The following is a 16,506-nucleotide window of genomic DNA, read 5'->3' as shown; positions in this document are numbered from 1 at the left end:
GTGAGTGTCCCTGCAGTGTGAAATATCTCAGAATGATTCACAGCCTTGCTTCTCCAAGACTTAAGGAGCCAACATCTGAAGGAAGCTGACCAGGGGTTTCCAGAAAAATGTCCAGTTAATGGGTTTTTTAGGGGTTTTGTTTGTTTGTTTGTAGTACTAGAGATTGAACCGAGAAGCACTCAACACTAAGGTGTATCCCCATTTTTTTTTTTTTAATTTCCATCTGAGACAGAGTCTCACTAAGTTGTGGAGGCTCACCTCAAACTTGTGATCATCCTGCCTCAGCCTCCCAAGTCACTGGGATTACAGGCGAGTGCCACTGCGTCCAGCCCAGTAATGGTATTTTTAACCCCTCAAACTTGATTCCTACCATCCCCCACACCATCTCCAAACAGTAGGGCTTTGGGACTTGATATGTTTTCCTGACTTCTCAAGTTCTTCCAGAAGGAAAGAAATTGTTCCTTTCTGGTCTCTCTCTGCTCTCCCCACTAAGAACCATGAGAACAAATTCGTAATTACTCTGGCCACATGTGACACTAATAAATCTGAACAAGCACTGTTTCCACATATACCCCAACTCCACTGACTGTCCGAAATAATTCCCCAAGGTCACTAGCTGCAGGAGCTGCAGCTGGAAACAGGAAGGCATTGGCCAGGACAGGGGTGGGGTAGGGGGTGGGGCAGGGAGGGCCTCACCTCCTTGTGCCCTTGGATCTGAGAGTTAACGAAGGCCCCAAGGATGTGGGAGGTGAGGGGCAGGTAGGCGTGGATGAGCTGCGTCTCCTGGTGCAGGCAGTACAGGGAGAAGTAGTTCCGAAGCTCCATGGTCTGAATCATGTTCTCTTGCTGCAAGGAAAATAGTCTCCCTGCACACCTGGCCAGAAGGTGCCAGGAAGAGGAGCACCCCTGCCCACATATTGTGTCTGCCCAGGGTCTCCACCCCTTCCATGCAACCACTGAAGCAAGACTCCAAGGAATGAAGGGCCAGAACACGGAGCACCAAGTACAAAGAAGCACATCATCCTGGGCGCGTCCCCAGCACCCCAGATCAGGGCACTGACATTCCACAAGCTCATCCAGCCAACCAAAAAGAGCTCATGAGGATGGCTCCAGGGGCCAGAGGGACCAAAGTGTCCTAACAGTAGAAGGCTGCCACCTTGTGCTCCTCAGGGCTGCCTCCTGGCCCCGCCACCTGCCAGCCTGCTCAGCTACCTCCAGGATGCGGGACTCCAGCTGCTCCACCGACTCGGGCTCGCGGTTGCTCACCGCCTGCCTCTTCATCAGGCCGTCCTTGTGCAGTGCCCGCTGGTGCTTGTGCAGCACGCCCTTCTCGTGCCGCTCGCACAGATCCTGCAAGGAAGAAGGGGCACCTGTGTACTGGCCCTCAGCAGCTGACCCAGAGGAACTCGGAACCCAGGGACATTCTAGAGCACTTTTCACAGGGCCAATTTTAAGTCCTCCCTCCTACAACCAGGAAAAAGCAAGAGGGGACAGTGAAAGAGTCCAGAACACGGGGAGGCTGGGGCATGCAAACTGGCAGCAAACGGCTAACAATGAAAGCTACCGGGGCCCTTCCAGAGAACCTGTTTTCCTGTTTGTCCTCGCCCAGGGAACAGTCAAGGAGTAGAGCAGTTCAGGGGCCAGGCCCTGTTCAGATTCAGTCTGATGCATACTAGGTTTGCACAGGGGCCCACTACACAAACCACCAGCAGGTCCCCAACCCAAAGCCCACATGCTGAATCTCAGTTTAAACGTGGGGATGTACAGTCCAGAGCCCTGGGACAGTTCTGGACCTCAGACTGCTAACACTACCCAATTCCAACGGGCCAGTGTCCTAACAGTAGGAGGACCAGGAAGCCCTACAAGGAAGACACACGTCATTAATAAGCAGCACCCTAAATAATCCCCATCAGAAACCTTGCAGGAAATTAAAGTGACCAAATCAGTGCCGGGATTTTAGAGGCCACCAGATACCACCCCATTCAACAGAGGAATCCCTTCTAGAACATGCCCCATAAGCACTGGGCCCACTCTCCTTGGCCTCCTCAGTAGGAAGGATTTCTCTGGCTCCACATGGTGCTCCATCACAATCTGTCCCATCACAGACGCTCCCACACTTAGAAAGCTTCCCTCCTCTGTGCCAAAGCCAAGTTCCTAGAATCTCCACCCACTCCTGGGTGCATTCCCCTTTGTGGGCCAGGCCCCCAGACACGTAAAAGAGCACAAGCACACACACTCCTAGGGCTTCTCCTCCCACCTTCAGCTCAGGGAAAGCCCACTGGTGCTTGGACCAAGGAGCTCCAGCCAGCCCAGGAAACTCCAGTGAGCTCTGGAAAGTCCACCACGTTCCCTGCACAGCGCTGGCTCTTGACTCTTTCCATTCCCTTGGAGTCACACCCTTGAAAGATCCTAAGATCATTTTGAAAAATGCTATCCCTGACCAAGGAGTGGCTGAGACTCACTTTATAGGACTGGAGCAAATCCAGGAAAAGGTTCAACTTCTCCACCACATCATTCTCTTCCTGTTTGCCCTAGGAAACAAGGGGTGAGTTAACCAACACAGGACCCAGCCAGGCGGCTTACAGCCAGCCCTAGCCTGGGTGGGCTCCCTCCCAGAGCCACCGGCCCACTCTGTAGAAGACCCCCCTTCCTATACAACAGCACCCTAAGTCCAGGCAGAAACGCCTTTGAAGCCCACAGTTCTGCCCCAGCCATTCAACACCAATGTGTCTTCCTCTGGCTTTCTGAACCCCTCTTACCCACACTCGTACACCCCAGCAGCTCTGCCCAGCACTGCAGAAAACAGTTTTATTGGTGACTGTGTCAAAAGGGTATGCACAGGAGACTGCTGGGAACAAGGGGCCACCCTCCAAGCTCAACTACAGGGAGGAACACAGGCCTGGGCCAGGGAGAGGGCAGGGGAAGGAGCTGCTGCTGCAGGAAGGGCGCGTGGGAGAGAGCTGGGCTGAGATAAGGGAACAGAGACATTCTCATGAGAAAGGCCACATGCTGAAGGCCAGAGAGGGGATGAGGGAGAGCAGACAGAGGCTCCTGCTGGCGCAAGCTCAGGGCTCTGTGGACAGGTGCACACTGAGCCCACAGCGGCATGGGTGGCCCTGCTAGTGGAATGGGCTCCTGGTAATGACAGGGAAAGCCCAGCTCCTGTACTCGCCCACAGCATCCTGAGGACACATGTGAGCACCAGCAGCCCCATCACTACCCAGAGACCTCCCAGAATACACAGGTAGCAGCACTCCGCAGGGACACGAGGGGAGCCCACGGGCGTCCAGCGCAACCTGCATGCTCCTATGGCCTCCAGCACTGCAGCTGTGGCAGGCCGAGGAAGCAGCACATTGGACTGGGTGTGGGGGTGGTGCAGGTGGGTGGAGGCTGGGGAAACAGCACTGGACTAGGAGCAGAAAGCGACAGCCACCTCAGGGGACCCTGGGAACACCATCCCATCCTCCAAGCCTTGGACCACTAAGCCAGAAGGTTCCTGGCCTCTCAATCCCACACCTGCAGCCAACACAGATTCTACCCAGTAAGTTCCAAGAAAATAACAAGAATCTTATGGGATTTCAAGACACGGAAAAGAAACACCAGCCGGGCAGAGGCGCCCTGTTCCCTGGTCCAGTAGGAAAGGGATTCTAGGTTCCTCCCTTCTTGTGTCATCTGCAGAAAATTCCATTTGGGGTTCAGTGCACAACACCATAAACCATTATGGCATATGCCTTCAAGAGGAGCACACCATCACCATGAAGAAAGCAGCCCCTGCCTCCAGTCTCACTAGTCTTGCTGGGACATCATATGTACGTCTCTTAATAGAATAAAATTGAGTATGAGTAAAAATAGAATTAGGAAAAATCATCCCAAAAGGCCTTTAATTGTGGAGCAAGGGTGAGACAGAACTTTAGCCTTTCAAATCAAAGTCCTGGTGGGTGGCCTGATCCAGTTACACATAATAGCAGTAAATTCATGATGCCAAAGACCAGGAGGAAAGTTCAAGAAAAAGTACTTCTCCAGATATTAAATTTGAAACCAAAGTTCATGACATATCACAGAGCCGCAGAGCTGAAGAGAACCTCGGACTACAGGCTTCCACCCCTCAGGACACCCAGGCCCTTTCCCCTCCCCAGGGACCTGGAGGTCATCCTGTGCTCTGCAAAGCCCCAGGGATTCCTGGTGCCTGCGTCCTTGCAACTGGAACAGGCTTTGCTTTACACAGGAGCTTGGAGGAGAGGCGCAATGGATTCAAAGACAGCAGCTGTTTGCACGCCCTAGTTCAACCCCTTATGTTACATTAGTGGGGAAATTGAGGCCCAGAAGCCAACATAAAAGCCGCATGGTCCTGGCACAGGCCCCAACCCGCCCCCCCCCCCCCCGCCTCTCCATTAGCCACACCACGGAGACCTTATTTTCAGTGCTCGTCACCCTGGAGGATGGGTGCCTACAGACCTGAGAAAGGAACGGGCACCATGCTGATCAGAGGTTATCTACATGGCTCAAAATTCTATTTCTAAAGGGAACACACGGGCACTGGGAGTGGAAAAGAAAACCCAGGGTTTTAGGCACAGCAAGGAGATCAAATTCCCTCTTTGGCACACACACATCATGAACACCTGAGCACCCCAACCTCCAGCAAGAAGAGCCCCCAGGTCCCTGGCAGGCAGATCCACCACACAGACAACAGAAGAACTCCAGGTGTCAGGCAGGGAGTGGAGCTTCAGCAAGGACATTAATTCACTCAAAATGCCTCATTCCACCAGGAGCTTCAAGACTACTTCCCTGGGCTAGGGATGTGGCTCAAGCCGTAGCCGCCCGCTTGGCATGCGTGCGGCCCGGGTTCGATCCTCAGCACCACATACAAACAAAGATGTTGTGTCCGCCAAGAACTAAAAAATGAATATTAAAAATTCTCTCTCTCTCTCTCTCTCTAAAAAAAAAAAAAAAAATTCTCTCTCTCTCTCTCCCCTCTCTCACTCTCTCTTTAAAAAAAAAAAAAAAAAAAAAAAAAGACTACTTCCCCACAAAGTAGAGAACAACTTTCACCATCAAAATTAGGCAGCAGTTTCATAACATAAAATCCCCAGGTGAACCTTTAAGTTTGATGATGAATACTGTATCTTCAAATTAATCCCCAATGGCCAGCAGATTTCTAAAAACAGCTCCTGCTCACACAGCAGAAGCACTTTCTGAAGTTAAGTGAGCGGCAGGGTGGAAGGAGGGAGTCTCTCAGGGTGCTGGGAGCTTAGTTACTATTCTGAGAATTAATCCGAGTTGTCAAATTCTAGCTGACTCAGCACAATCGGACCGATCTGGCCCACCCAGAAGCCAGCTCCGACACCTAATTATGCCTGCAAGAGCAGACACCCTCTTCTAATCTCAGCAGAGTCGATGCTCAAGAGATCGGAACCCAACTTGTTTCTGTCACTGGTAGCCCTCTCCAAAGAACAAACCACTGGTGGGGAGCCACCCACAACAGATGGGGACAGGCAGTAACCAGAAACAGTTGTTCCCCCAGTGGAAGTCGGCCCTTTGAAGCTGGGCTGAGGTAGCCCTGCACGCCCACAGGGCACAGAACGCCCTGGGACAGGTGCGTAGAGAGCCAGTGCACTCACCTGCTGCGCAGCTTTGTCTGCAAGCAGGGCGAACTCCACAGAGAGGCCCTTCAGGGCCTGCTTCAGGGAGCCCCAGGTGCTGAGGTGAAGAGCAGCCCAGGAGGGCAGGGGGGTCGTGTCAGACCCTAAAGCACTGTGGAAAGCAAAACACATAAGACAGGAGACACTGGCCTTTGTGTCCCACTCAGACCCATGCTCCTGGAGGGGCCCATGGGGACACTGTAAGGCAATAAAGAAGGTGGGATCTCAGCCCCACTCAGGGACTTCTCTGAGGGAGGGACTTCTCTTCCCAACAAGACCCCAGGCAGTCTGTGTGCCATTCCTATGGAGTGGAGGAAGTGCAGCCAGCCACAGGCTGCTCCTTCCTAAGGCCAGTGGGCTGATGTCTAGGAAGCTGGCAAGCCTGCGGTGTACACAGGGGCATTTGGCGTCCACAGTGCCCTGGCTGAAGGTCCCACCTCTATTCTCCTAAACATGATACCCCATTTGCCTGCCCTACTTTCTTCCCTTCTGCAGTGAAACAGGTCAGAGTGGCAGTTAGCACAGGAAACGCAGTCTGCCCTGAGCCCACCACCCTCTGAAGACTCTCCCCACCTGACTTCCCCACAGACCCTGAGGAAGGCCACCTGCCTCAATTCCTTCCCAAATATGAGAAGATCAGCAGCATTGTCGATGGCCCTCGAGGCAATCCTCTCCGCCCTGTCTCGCAGCTTGTAGAAGCTATTGTAGATGTTCCGAATCAGCTCCCTGCTCACAGCAAACTGAGTCTGGATGTCAGAGGGAAGGAAGTCCTGACGGCGAAGAGAAAGAGACTGTGACTCCGCTGCTCAGAGGCTGCGGCCTCACCCATAAGGCAGGCAGAACCCCATCACAGAACAGCCAAAAGAAGGTACAATGAGAACATATAATGGCCTAGTGGGACCCCGACACACAGCAGAGGTGGCACGAGTATCATTACATGTTAAGATGACTGTTTCTCTAGCAAAAAGGGAAATAAATATTCAAAAATCAGAAAACTACCTTGGCCCTAGTAGCCAGCTTACAGTTCATAAATTCATCTCCAACACACTGGGCCGCTTCCTTCAGCTTGTTCTGCACATCCTGCAAGAGGAAAGAGACAGCTGCACCTCCCCATCGGCACAAAGCTGCCATGAGAGCCGCCTTGTCAGTGGTCTCTCCTGAGCAAGTCGGCTTCCACGCTGGCCTCCTTCAGCATCCCAGAACCTCCGCCCCTGCCTCAGATTTTCTTTCATTGAATTTAAACTCTAGGAAGTCTGGCTTAAGGATGAGAGCCTAACCAAGCGAAGTTCCTCTCCAGAAACAGGGGACTAGGGATACCCTAACCCCCAAGACGTTAGACCCTCTAGGTTCCAAATGGAGCAGCAGAAGGAAGCTGAGGTTTCTTCCTCCTGAGAGACCCTCAAGCCCAGGGAGTCAGGCCCTGGAGCAGTTGGTGTTCAGAGGACAGGCAGCACTCTGGTCAAGCCCACCCTCGGAACAGAGGCCTTCAGAACAGAGGCAAAGCCAAGTCTCAAAATAAGGAGCCACCCAGGAAGTACAGGATGAAGCTAATCCACAGCCGTTAGAGGTGAGGAATCCTAGGGTTTCAGAGGGGCCTCGAGTCACCTGCCCCCTTCTCTTTTTACTAAAAAAGAACACTGGGGTCTAGAGAGGCCACAAAGAACAAACACCCCATCTGCATAAAAGCAAGAGACAAAGAAGTGTACCTCCAGGATGGAGGTCACCCCCTAAGTCCCCCCTCCGGGTGCTGCCCGGAGCACAGGCAGTTTTCAGCCTGCCACATCCCTCTGCCGGCAAACAAGACCTCTGCCCCAACCCTAAGGACTCAAAGGACAGGCCACACACTCTGCTGAGGCAGAGGCAAGAGTTCCTGTGGACCATCTGCTATGGTAACAGTGTCACCAGGGTCACCAGTGAATGCCTGCAGCCTTCCTGAGGAGGTTAGTGGCCCCTCCTACCATCCAGGGAAGTAAAAGCAAGAGAAAGTAAAACTTGAAGCTGAGCCTGGTGGCGCAAACCTGTAATCCCAGTGGCTCAGGAGGCTGAGGCAGGAGGATTGCGAGTTCAAAGCCAGCCTCAGCAACGGTGAGGCGCTAAGCAACTCACCAAGACCCTGTCTAAATAAAATATAAAAATTGCTGGGGATGTGGCTCAGCATTTGAGTGCTCCTGAGTTCAATCCCCAGTACCCAAAAACAAAAACAAAAAAACCTTGGGCTGACTACTCCTGTGTCCCATGTCCCCTGCCCTGCAGCAGATAACAGCAGGAGGTGAAGGGCCCCCAAGTGTCCATTCATGAAGAGGCTTCCCTGTAAGGAGAACCTGGGCACTTCGCTTTCTGAGGGATAGGAGGAAGATGGATCATAGAACACTCCTTGCTCTGGAAGGGCTACGAGCCCCTTCCTGCTCCACTGGACACGGGAGCCATGTTCTAGCTCTGAACTCCTGTAAGACAAAGTGACAGCAACTTGGAGAAAGAAACAGCTGCTATTCCTGACAGGGATGTACACAAAGACACCGTTTCCAGAGGTGGATGGACCCTGTGGCTCTACTGAGGACACTAGGCTTATTTCTCCATGGTCCTTGATCAAAGCCCCCTGCCCCAATATTTTTTGGGGGGTGGGGATGAATATTTATTCACATCTACAGACGCTCCAAACCATCCATCCAGGCTTCTGTATATTATCTCTAAATCCCCAAAGCAACCATGCTGGGAACCCCCGATTTCCACACAATATACAAACCCTTCAAAGTCAAAACCAAAGATGCCTTTTAAAATTACACCCAACCCGTCATTTGAAAGGAAAGAAGTCTGATATTGTCAATCACAATAAAACGAATGCCTTCCAGGCACCCAAACATGGGAAATGAGACAGGAGGACAGTCAGAGATTCAAAATTGAAAATAAGGCCTTTAGAAACTGCAGAACCAGCCCACGCCAGGACCCTTGAGGACACACTTACTGAGCCGCTAAACGAAAGGAAGAGCTTAAGGATGGTGTCCTCAGAGAAGGGGGGGTGACGAGCCACCAAGTTAATGAAGCGCTTCAGGGCCCTCCTTCGTCCCTCGATGAATTCCCTGTCCGCTAAAGAAACACAAAGTCACCACACAGTCAGCAACCGCCAACAGCCACACTGAGCAGGCTCCCAAGCATCTCAACAGAGGGTCAGAGCAGCCACATGGCCGACCAAGGGCAACAGGCAGGTCCGCAGGACAACAGCTGACCCCAAGGGCTGCAAAGGAGCCCCGGAGCCCCACCTCCATGCCCCCACCCACCCACCTAGGTTCAGAAATGCCAGGGAAAACTAAGATCAACAGGTTCTGATCGAGACTACTGGGAACCAGCTCTCAGCATTTTTTTTTTTTTTTTTTTTTTTGAGACAGGCCTTATTATGTTACCCAGGCCAGTCTCAAACTCCTGGGCTCATGAGCAGCTGGGCCCACAGGCAAGCTGGGACCACAGTTGGAACTGCACCTGGCTTTTGGGAACCAAGTCTCACTTTGATCATCTACATTGAAGGCATCTTCTCAAGTCCCTCTCTGGCACTTCTCTTGTGAACACAGGGGTTCTGCAATGCCCACAAATCAATGCAGCTCAGTGTTCCTGCTCACATCACTCATAGTTCACTCTGTGACAGATGCAATTATTAACTACTTTCATTTGAGAAAGTATTTTCACTTCAAGGGAAAAAAGCAAGCATATATCAAGGTGTTAAGGATATTTAAATCTGACCACAAATAGAAACGGTCTTTAAAGTCATTGAAAATATATTGAGATGAGTCCCCCTCCACCCTCACTCAAGACAATGAGACATCTAGATGGCCTTTCACTTGTTATTTACAGCCCCACCCCTGACATGCCCTTCATGTGAGCATGTGTCCACGTGCAGCTTTCAAGTCCTAAACCCTGGCTGCACTTAACCAGCTCTGATGCTGGATGCTAGCATCCCAGTACATCTGCTGGTCTCACCTGCCCTTGGCATCCTTATACCCCCAACATGAGAAGAACAGTCTGTTGCACAGTGTATAGGAAGGGCCAGAACACGTTATCAGGCACTGAGCTACTGGGAGGTCATGAGAGACAAAGGTATTCATGTCCTTTTTTGCTTGTTTGTTTTGGGTACTGGGGATTGAACTGGGGGGGGGGGGGGCACCTGCCCACTGAGCCACATCCCCAGCCCTATTTTGTACTTTATTTAGAGAAAGAATCTCACTGAGTTGTTTAGCACCTCGCTTTTTTGCAAAGGCTGCCTTTGAACTTGCAATTCTCCTGCCTCAGCCTCCCAAGCCTCTGGGATTACAGGCATGTGCCACCACACCCAGTTTCTCATGTCCATTTTAAGAGACTTGAGAACAGTGGGAGCTGAACCACTGCATGATGCTTAAACTCTTCTCCACTCAAGCACACTGCTGCTGTGGGATGGTTGGAAAATGTCAGACTATAGACTGGTTGGCTCTAGGCACTCACCTACCCATCAAGTTTTATACAAATTTTGAGAAAAGGGTTGTAGGAAAAACTATCAGATTGTGGGAAAAACTATCAGTGAGCTCCAGGAATACCAAGGGGCAGATCCCTGTATTCTGGAAATCTGCAAGAAACAGCCAATCTAGAAGGACTTGGCCAGCAGGTTATCTGTGACCTCCTACCTAGCCCAAGGCAATCTTCAGGTGCAGCCAACTACTGACTTCTGTCCTCTAAAATGCAGAGCAAACTTTCCACCTTAGATCTGCTTCTGACCTCATCCAGTGCTGCGTTGGCACCCACTCTCAGGCCCTCAGGGGTCTGCAAAGCAGGAGAATCCAACTGCTGGAGCAAACAGTGCTCCGCATCACCATTCAGGAACTCTGAAGTCCCGGCACTGAGCTTCAAGAGGAGACCCGGGGTCCCCTCTTTTACATGTGCACCATGAGGGCATTCCCTTTGTGTCAGTCATCCAGCCAAAGGCTGCAATATGCCAAGGGTGCTGTGTGCCAGTCACCCTCCCTGTACCAGACCTGGGCTCAGTGACAGCATTGACTCTGGTTAGGATATTTTTGTTTTGTTTTGTTTTGTGTGTGTGTGTGTCTGTGTGTGTGTGTGTGTGTGTGTGTGTGTGTGTGTGTGTGTGTGTGTGGTGCTGGGGACTTAACCCAGGGTCTTGGCCAATAGCTATGAGCCTGGGACAGCCTGGGGGCTCACGTGCAGTATGGTCCTGCTGTCAGCCCCTCCTGGACCTTGAGGCAGGAGCAGCTTGCGGGACTGCAATCTACCCTGAGCCATCCTGTGAGTGGGCTCACTCCCACCACCCTGGGCCTCCACATGCCCGGCGTTACCTCCCAGCACTCTCTTGGGAGGGAGGGCTGGCACCATGCGGTACGGGAACTTGTGCAGCAACATTTCGTGGAAGACCACAAAGTCATTGTACCGTCTGTACACAGAGGACTTGAAGCGCTGCGAAGAAAAGGGATTGGGGCTCAGGTAAAATGGGAAGCCATGACAGTCATCATTCCCCTCAACTCCCCCCTCTGCCCTGAAGACAGCCTACAGAAATCTTCCCATCCCCACACTCGGGCGAGCTGGGCAAAGCAGCCTCTTCCTACCCACACTCATGGGAGGCAGTTCAAGAGGAAATGGAGGCCAGCAGCCGGCTCACTGGAGGAGCACCTGCTCCCAGGCTGCCGGGCCCAGGACAAGCTGCTTCTTCCAGGGCGTCCTGCCATTCAGCTCTCAGCCCTGTGACTGTGGGAGAAGGCAAGGACCTAAGCAATGCCAGAGCCGTGCTGTCCTTGAAGTGGTCCCCGGGAGGAGTCCCTGCCACTCTGCCGTCTACCTTCCCCCTCAGCAGCAGCACTGGGACTCAGAGCAGCCAGTCACAGGCTTCAAACACTGAAACAGAACCCGGCGGTTCCTGAATGTGCAGAACAGCAGGCAGCGTGACAGGCATTAGCCCACTGGGTCCCAGAGCTCACCTCTCTCCTGGGGCAAAACATTCAGTGGACTGTTCAGAGGAGCCTTGGTAGTGCCAGCCACCCTCTCCCCGGGAGCACAGGCCTGCCCTGTCCTAGCAAATCCCCCCAAACTAGGGACTCACTGCTCCCAAAGACGTGTTATCAACACTACTGAATCCCAGGACAATGAGTAAACCCCCAACTCTACCCTAACTGAGCAAGACAATGAACAAAGGGACAAAAAGACCTTGACACTCGAGTGCCAAGACTGCTGCCAAACCCGTGTCTGATGAACTCAGGCACCCGGTGCCCACAGCAGAGGGGCAGTGTTACTACAGGTGATTAGCTGGACACAGACCGATCATTCCCACACACCGCAGTCACTATTTGGAGTCTACGCTCTATGGGGCTGACTTTCGAATCCTCAGGGGATCCATGACAAAAACTACCACCAAACTCACTTCTGTCCAGGGTGTGTGCTCCGCAGACTGTCTGTAAGAGATTCCTAAGAAGCAGGATTCGAGAACACAGAGATGGTGAGGCGGGGCCAGGCAGGAGTGGAGCAGACCCAGCAACCGGCACAAGTCTGCTCAGAGGCTTGACGGAGCCCACAAGTTTTAGACCACACTCTCTCCCTTCCCTATCTCCTGGCCTGATGCTATCCCTAGTTCTCCATCCCCCTTGTCCACACAGTCACACACGTGATTTGAAGTTACCTGGCTGGAAACCTCATACTCCACATGCTTCAGGAAGAGGCCCTTCTTCTCCGGGATGAGTTCCACCTGCACAGTGTCCCTGGCCAGCAACTCCTGCAGGGTATAGGACAGCAGCAGCGGGTTCCCCTGCGGCATCTGCATTCGACTGGGGTCTGGGTCCCTTCGATCAGTGACCTGGGGTACTGATGAGCCTACAGGAAAAAAGGCAAATGCCAGGTAAAGACAGCTGCTCAGAGAGTGGCGTCTCCTGCACCCTGTGCTGGCTCAGCACGTGGACTCTGCCCACAAAGACAGAACCACCTCCACGCTGGTCACCCTCATTCTTCATGCTACAGAGTTGGTCCTGAGGGGCATGTGCTTCTGCCCCCAATAATCACTACCTGAGAGGCTTCACCAGTTTGTGAACCAGCAAATACACATTTCTATGATCAGTCAAATCAAGTCTTCAACTTGGGCTCAGAAAACAGTGAAATATTTACAAATTATGTGTGAAAAGAGTCCTTCCCTAGAGTCGAGAAGGGGTTCAAACAAGTGAAACCATTGTGTGACTTCTACATGATCCAGTGTCCCTACAATTGGCACAATATCTTCACAGGCCAAATAACCACATTAATTTGCAGAGGCTGGGGGGACTACTACATGCTAGCTCATTGCTAGGTTTCTTGATCCTACAAACCAAAGAACTAATTAGCCCTAAAACTTCAGCATCCTTAGGGACAAGAATCACAAACACATTATTCACAAAGCAGGAAAACACAATTCAGAGAGATGTTATGCCTGCTAGCCTGTAACAAAACAAACACATGAGGAAATCACACTAAAAGTCAGTTTGACTTTCAAGTTCTTTTCAGTTCAAATAAATAAAGAGATGGTATAATAGGGGGATGGTCTTGCTCCAGTAGAACTGTCCACTCCAAGGTGGTATCACTTCATGACTCATTTCTTTTTTTTTTTTTTTTGTGGGGGGGGGGGGGTACTGGAGACCAGGGACTGAGCCCAGGGGCCTCAAACATGCCAGGCAAGTGAGCACTGAACTAAATGCAGCCCTTTTTAGTTTTTATTTTGAGACAGGTCTCACTAAATTGCCCAGGCTGACCTTGAACTTGCAATCTTCCTGCCTCAGCCTCCTGAACAGCTGGGATTACAGACGTGCATCACAGCACTCAGCCCACATGACTGACTTTTGAAAGCAACTCTTAGTGCAGGATGCTGGTTATGTTCTAAAACAAAACTGGGGACTGGATTAATTTCCTCTGTGAAATTACTCAGCATTTTAGGATTTAAAAGGTGGTTGCCTTGGGCTGGGTGTGTGGCCCAGGGGTAGTGCACTGGCCTAGCATGCCCAAAGCCCTAAATTCCATCCCCAGAACCACAAAAATGTATTAATTAATTAATTAGTTAAAATAACATGTGGCTGCCTTAATTGCCTTTAATGCTTAAGAAGAAAAACTAAGGCTGTAAGGTTGACTTGAGAACCCCTAAAGGCCTAACAAAGACACCACAGAATCTTCATCTAAAGCAGCAATCCTCCAAGCAGGGGTCCCTAGCCCAGGGTCGACATGACCAGAAAGGCTTGGGAGAAGGTCAGCAGCTGATTTACATGGTGAGTCTCTATCTTTTTGGATCTTTATTTATTTGTTTACTTATTTGTATGCAGTGCTGTGGATGAAACCTCACGTGTGCTAGGCAAGCACTCTGCCACTGAGCCACAACCTCAGCTCACTATCAGCTCACAGTGTGATGATGATACCACAGCAGAGCAGCATGTGCACGCAGCTTGTTGAACACATGCACTGGTATGTGCGTGAGTACATGAGTATGTGTGTCTGAATTTATGTGTGTACATATGAGCGTATATGCCAGTGACCATATGTGCATGAATCTGTACTGTGAGTGTGGATGAATATTAGTGTGTATTTATATCAGTGTATGTGGACATGTGTATATTACAGTGTGTGCATATGGGTATGTGTGTATTTGAGTGTACATGTGTGTATGTGTGTGCTCGTGTATCCAAGTTTGCTATGTTTGAGTACATGTGGAGGAGGAGGAAAATATTAAGTGCTAGTAAGGGTAAGGGAACCCCTCACACCTGGGGCAGATGTGGAAATGGTGCCATAGCCTTCAAAAACAGTCCAGGACCTAATAAAAATTTCAAAATTAAATTAAAACAGTCCAGCAGATCCTCAGAATGTTAGCCACAGAGCTACCATGTGATCCAGCTATTCCATTCCTAAGTAACTGCCCAAGAAAAAGAAGTACATTCACGTCCAGTCAAAAGACTACACACAAGTGTCCATAGGAACACTATTCAGAATGGCCAGAAGGTGGTAAAAACAAAATGCTCATCAAGGAATAAAGACAATGTGGCCTGTGCACACAATGGAATGTTCCTCAGCCCTAAACAAGAACGGAGCACAGATTCACACTGCAGCATAAATGAGCCTTAGCAACGTGATGCCAAATGAAAGAAGCAGTCTTTAAAGTCATGTACAGGACGATTATATCAATGTGAAACATCCAGAAAAGGCGAATCTATGCAAATGAAAGTAGACTACTGTTAGCTCAGGCTGGGAGGGAAGGTGGGGGGAGTGGTGATATCTACTCAAGTGCTTTCTTTCCAGGATGATTAAAAAAAAAAAAAAAAAAAAGCTCTAAAATTGATCATGGTGATGGTTGTACAACTCTGAATATACAAAGCATACTGAGTATACCAAACCCACTGTACTGGGTACTGTAAATGAGATAACTGCATGGTATATAAATGCTACCTCTGAAAAGCTTCACAAATAAAAGGCAGGTGACATCAGTATGGCAGCGGAAGGGCCTCCAAAACCCACTCCTCCACTAACGCAATGAGGACACTGGTAAAAATGGCCAGAATCCTCTACCTCAGGATTTCAGAAATTAATGAAAGACTTGGCTATTCCAGAAATTAGCCTAAGACTTGCAGCGGTCCAAGGTACACTTACTAATATAACGGAGCTCAATGGGGTCATGCTGAAGCAGGGCAGGCCCTTAATTTGATGAAGCTGGAGCCTGTGTAAACCACAGAGGCACGCTGCAGCGCCAGGTGAGAGGGAGGCAGACATGCAGACGTGGATGGCTGAGTCTACAAGCCAAGGCACACCAAGGAAAGCCCTGGAAGCCAGAGTGAGCCAAGAAGGATCCCCGCTTCAGGATCAGAGGGGCCACAGCCCTGCCAACAGCTGGATCCTCCAGAAGTGTGAGACAATAACTTTCTGGTTTTAAGCCACACAGATTGTGGTACTTTGTTACAGCCACTCTAGGAGAATAATACTCAAGACTTTATAGAATTAGTTCAGAAAATTCATTAAACAAATAAATAACAGCAAACAGTAACAACACCTTAAGGAGGGGGAAATCTGGTTTCCAGAGTTGCCACATTTTTTTTAATTGTCAATGGATCGCTATTTTACTTTTTTTTTTTTTTTAGTTGTTGTTGGACACATGCCTTCATTTTATTTATTTTTATGTGGTGCTGAGAATCGAACCCATCACCTCGCACATGCCAGGAGAGCGCTCTACTGCTGAGCCACAATCCCAGCCCACATTATATATTTTTTTAAATATTAACTTTTTAGTTATAGGTGGACACAATAACTTTATTTTGTTTTTTATGCAATGCTGAGGATTCAACCCAGTGCCTCACACATGCTAGGTAAGTGCTTTACCTCTGAGCCACAACCCCAAGCCAAAAACTTATATTATTTTATTTTTTTATTTTTTTTAATATTTATTTTTTAGTTTTAGGTGGACACATATCTTTATTTTATTTATTTTTCTTTATGTGGTGCTGCTGAGAATCAAACCCAGTGCCTCACACATGCTAGGTGAGCACGCTACCACTTGAGCCATATCCCAGCCCCATATTATATTATTTTAAATGTTCAATTTCAACAAAAATTTATAGACATGTAATGAAAAGAAAGCATGCCCAAATGCAGCGGGAAGAAGGCAATCAATACCAACCATCTTAGAGGAAACCCCACACTGAGCTTAGTAGACAAATACTTTTTTTCAGTTATTTTAAGCATGCTCAAAGAATTAAAGGAAACCACACCTCAAGAACTGAGGGAATGTGTAAGGACAATGTATGTCTGTCTCATCAATAGAAAAATATCAATAAACTTCCATTATAAAAAAGAACCATGGGGCTGGGGATGTGGCTCAAGTGGTAGCGCACTCCCCTGGCATGCGTAA

The 16,506-nt window shown here is 50.0% G+C and overlaps 2 protein-coding genes across 2 annotated transcripts in view; both read right to left on the bottom strand.

Moving 5' to 3' along the window:
- The window catches only part of MRM2 (mitochondrial rRNA methyltransferase 2), a 34,048-nt gene extending 21,734 nt beyond the window's left edge, over positions 1–12,314 (bottom strand). The window contains exon 1 of the mRNA XM_081298595.1: positions 12,283–12,314. Within this exon, the coding sequence (XP_081154721.1) occupies positions 12,283–12,308 (26 nt within the window). The 5' untranslated portion in view covers positions 12,309–12,314. The remainder of the gene's footprint in view (positions 1–12,282) is intronic.
- The window catches only part of SNX8 (sorting nexin 8), a 41,756-nt gene that overhangs the window by 2,284 nt on the left and 22,966 nt on the right, over positions 1–16,506 (bottom strand). Inside the window, exons 2-10 of the mRNA XM_081298594.1 lie at positions 12,283–12,473; positions 10,952–11,069; positions 8,602–8,723; positions 6,639–6,719; positions 6,249–6,409; positions 5,619–5,751; positions 2,463–2,531; positions 1,213–1,350; positions 697–846 (exon numbers count right to left, since the gene is read on the bottom strand). Of these exons, the coding sequence (XP_081154720.1) occupies positions 697–846; positions 1,213–1,350; positions 2,463–2,531; positions 5,619–5,751; positions 6,249–6,409; positions 6,639–6,719; positions 8,602–8,723; positions 10,952–11,069; positions 12,283–12,473 (1,163 nt within the window). The remainder of the gene's footprint in view (positions 1–696; positions 847–1,212; positions 1,351–2,462; positions 2,532–5,618; positions 5,752–6,248; positions 6,410–6,638; positions 6,720–8,601; positions 8,724–10,951; positions 11,070–12,282; positions 12,474–16,506) is intronic.

Source organism: Spermophilus citellus, assembly GCF_964194105.1.
Source record: "Spermophilus citellus genome assembly, chromosome: 6".
Lineage (NCBI taxonomy): Eukaryota > Metazoa > Chordata > Mammalia > Rodentia > Sciuridae > Spermophilus > Spermophilus citellus.
Note: the sequence above shows the minus strand (reverse complement) of the source record. Positions and strands in the feature narration are given on the sequence as shown.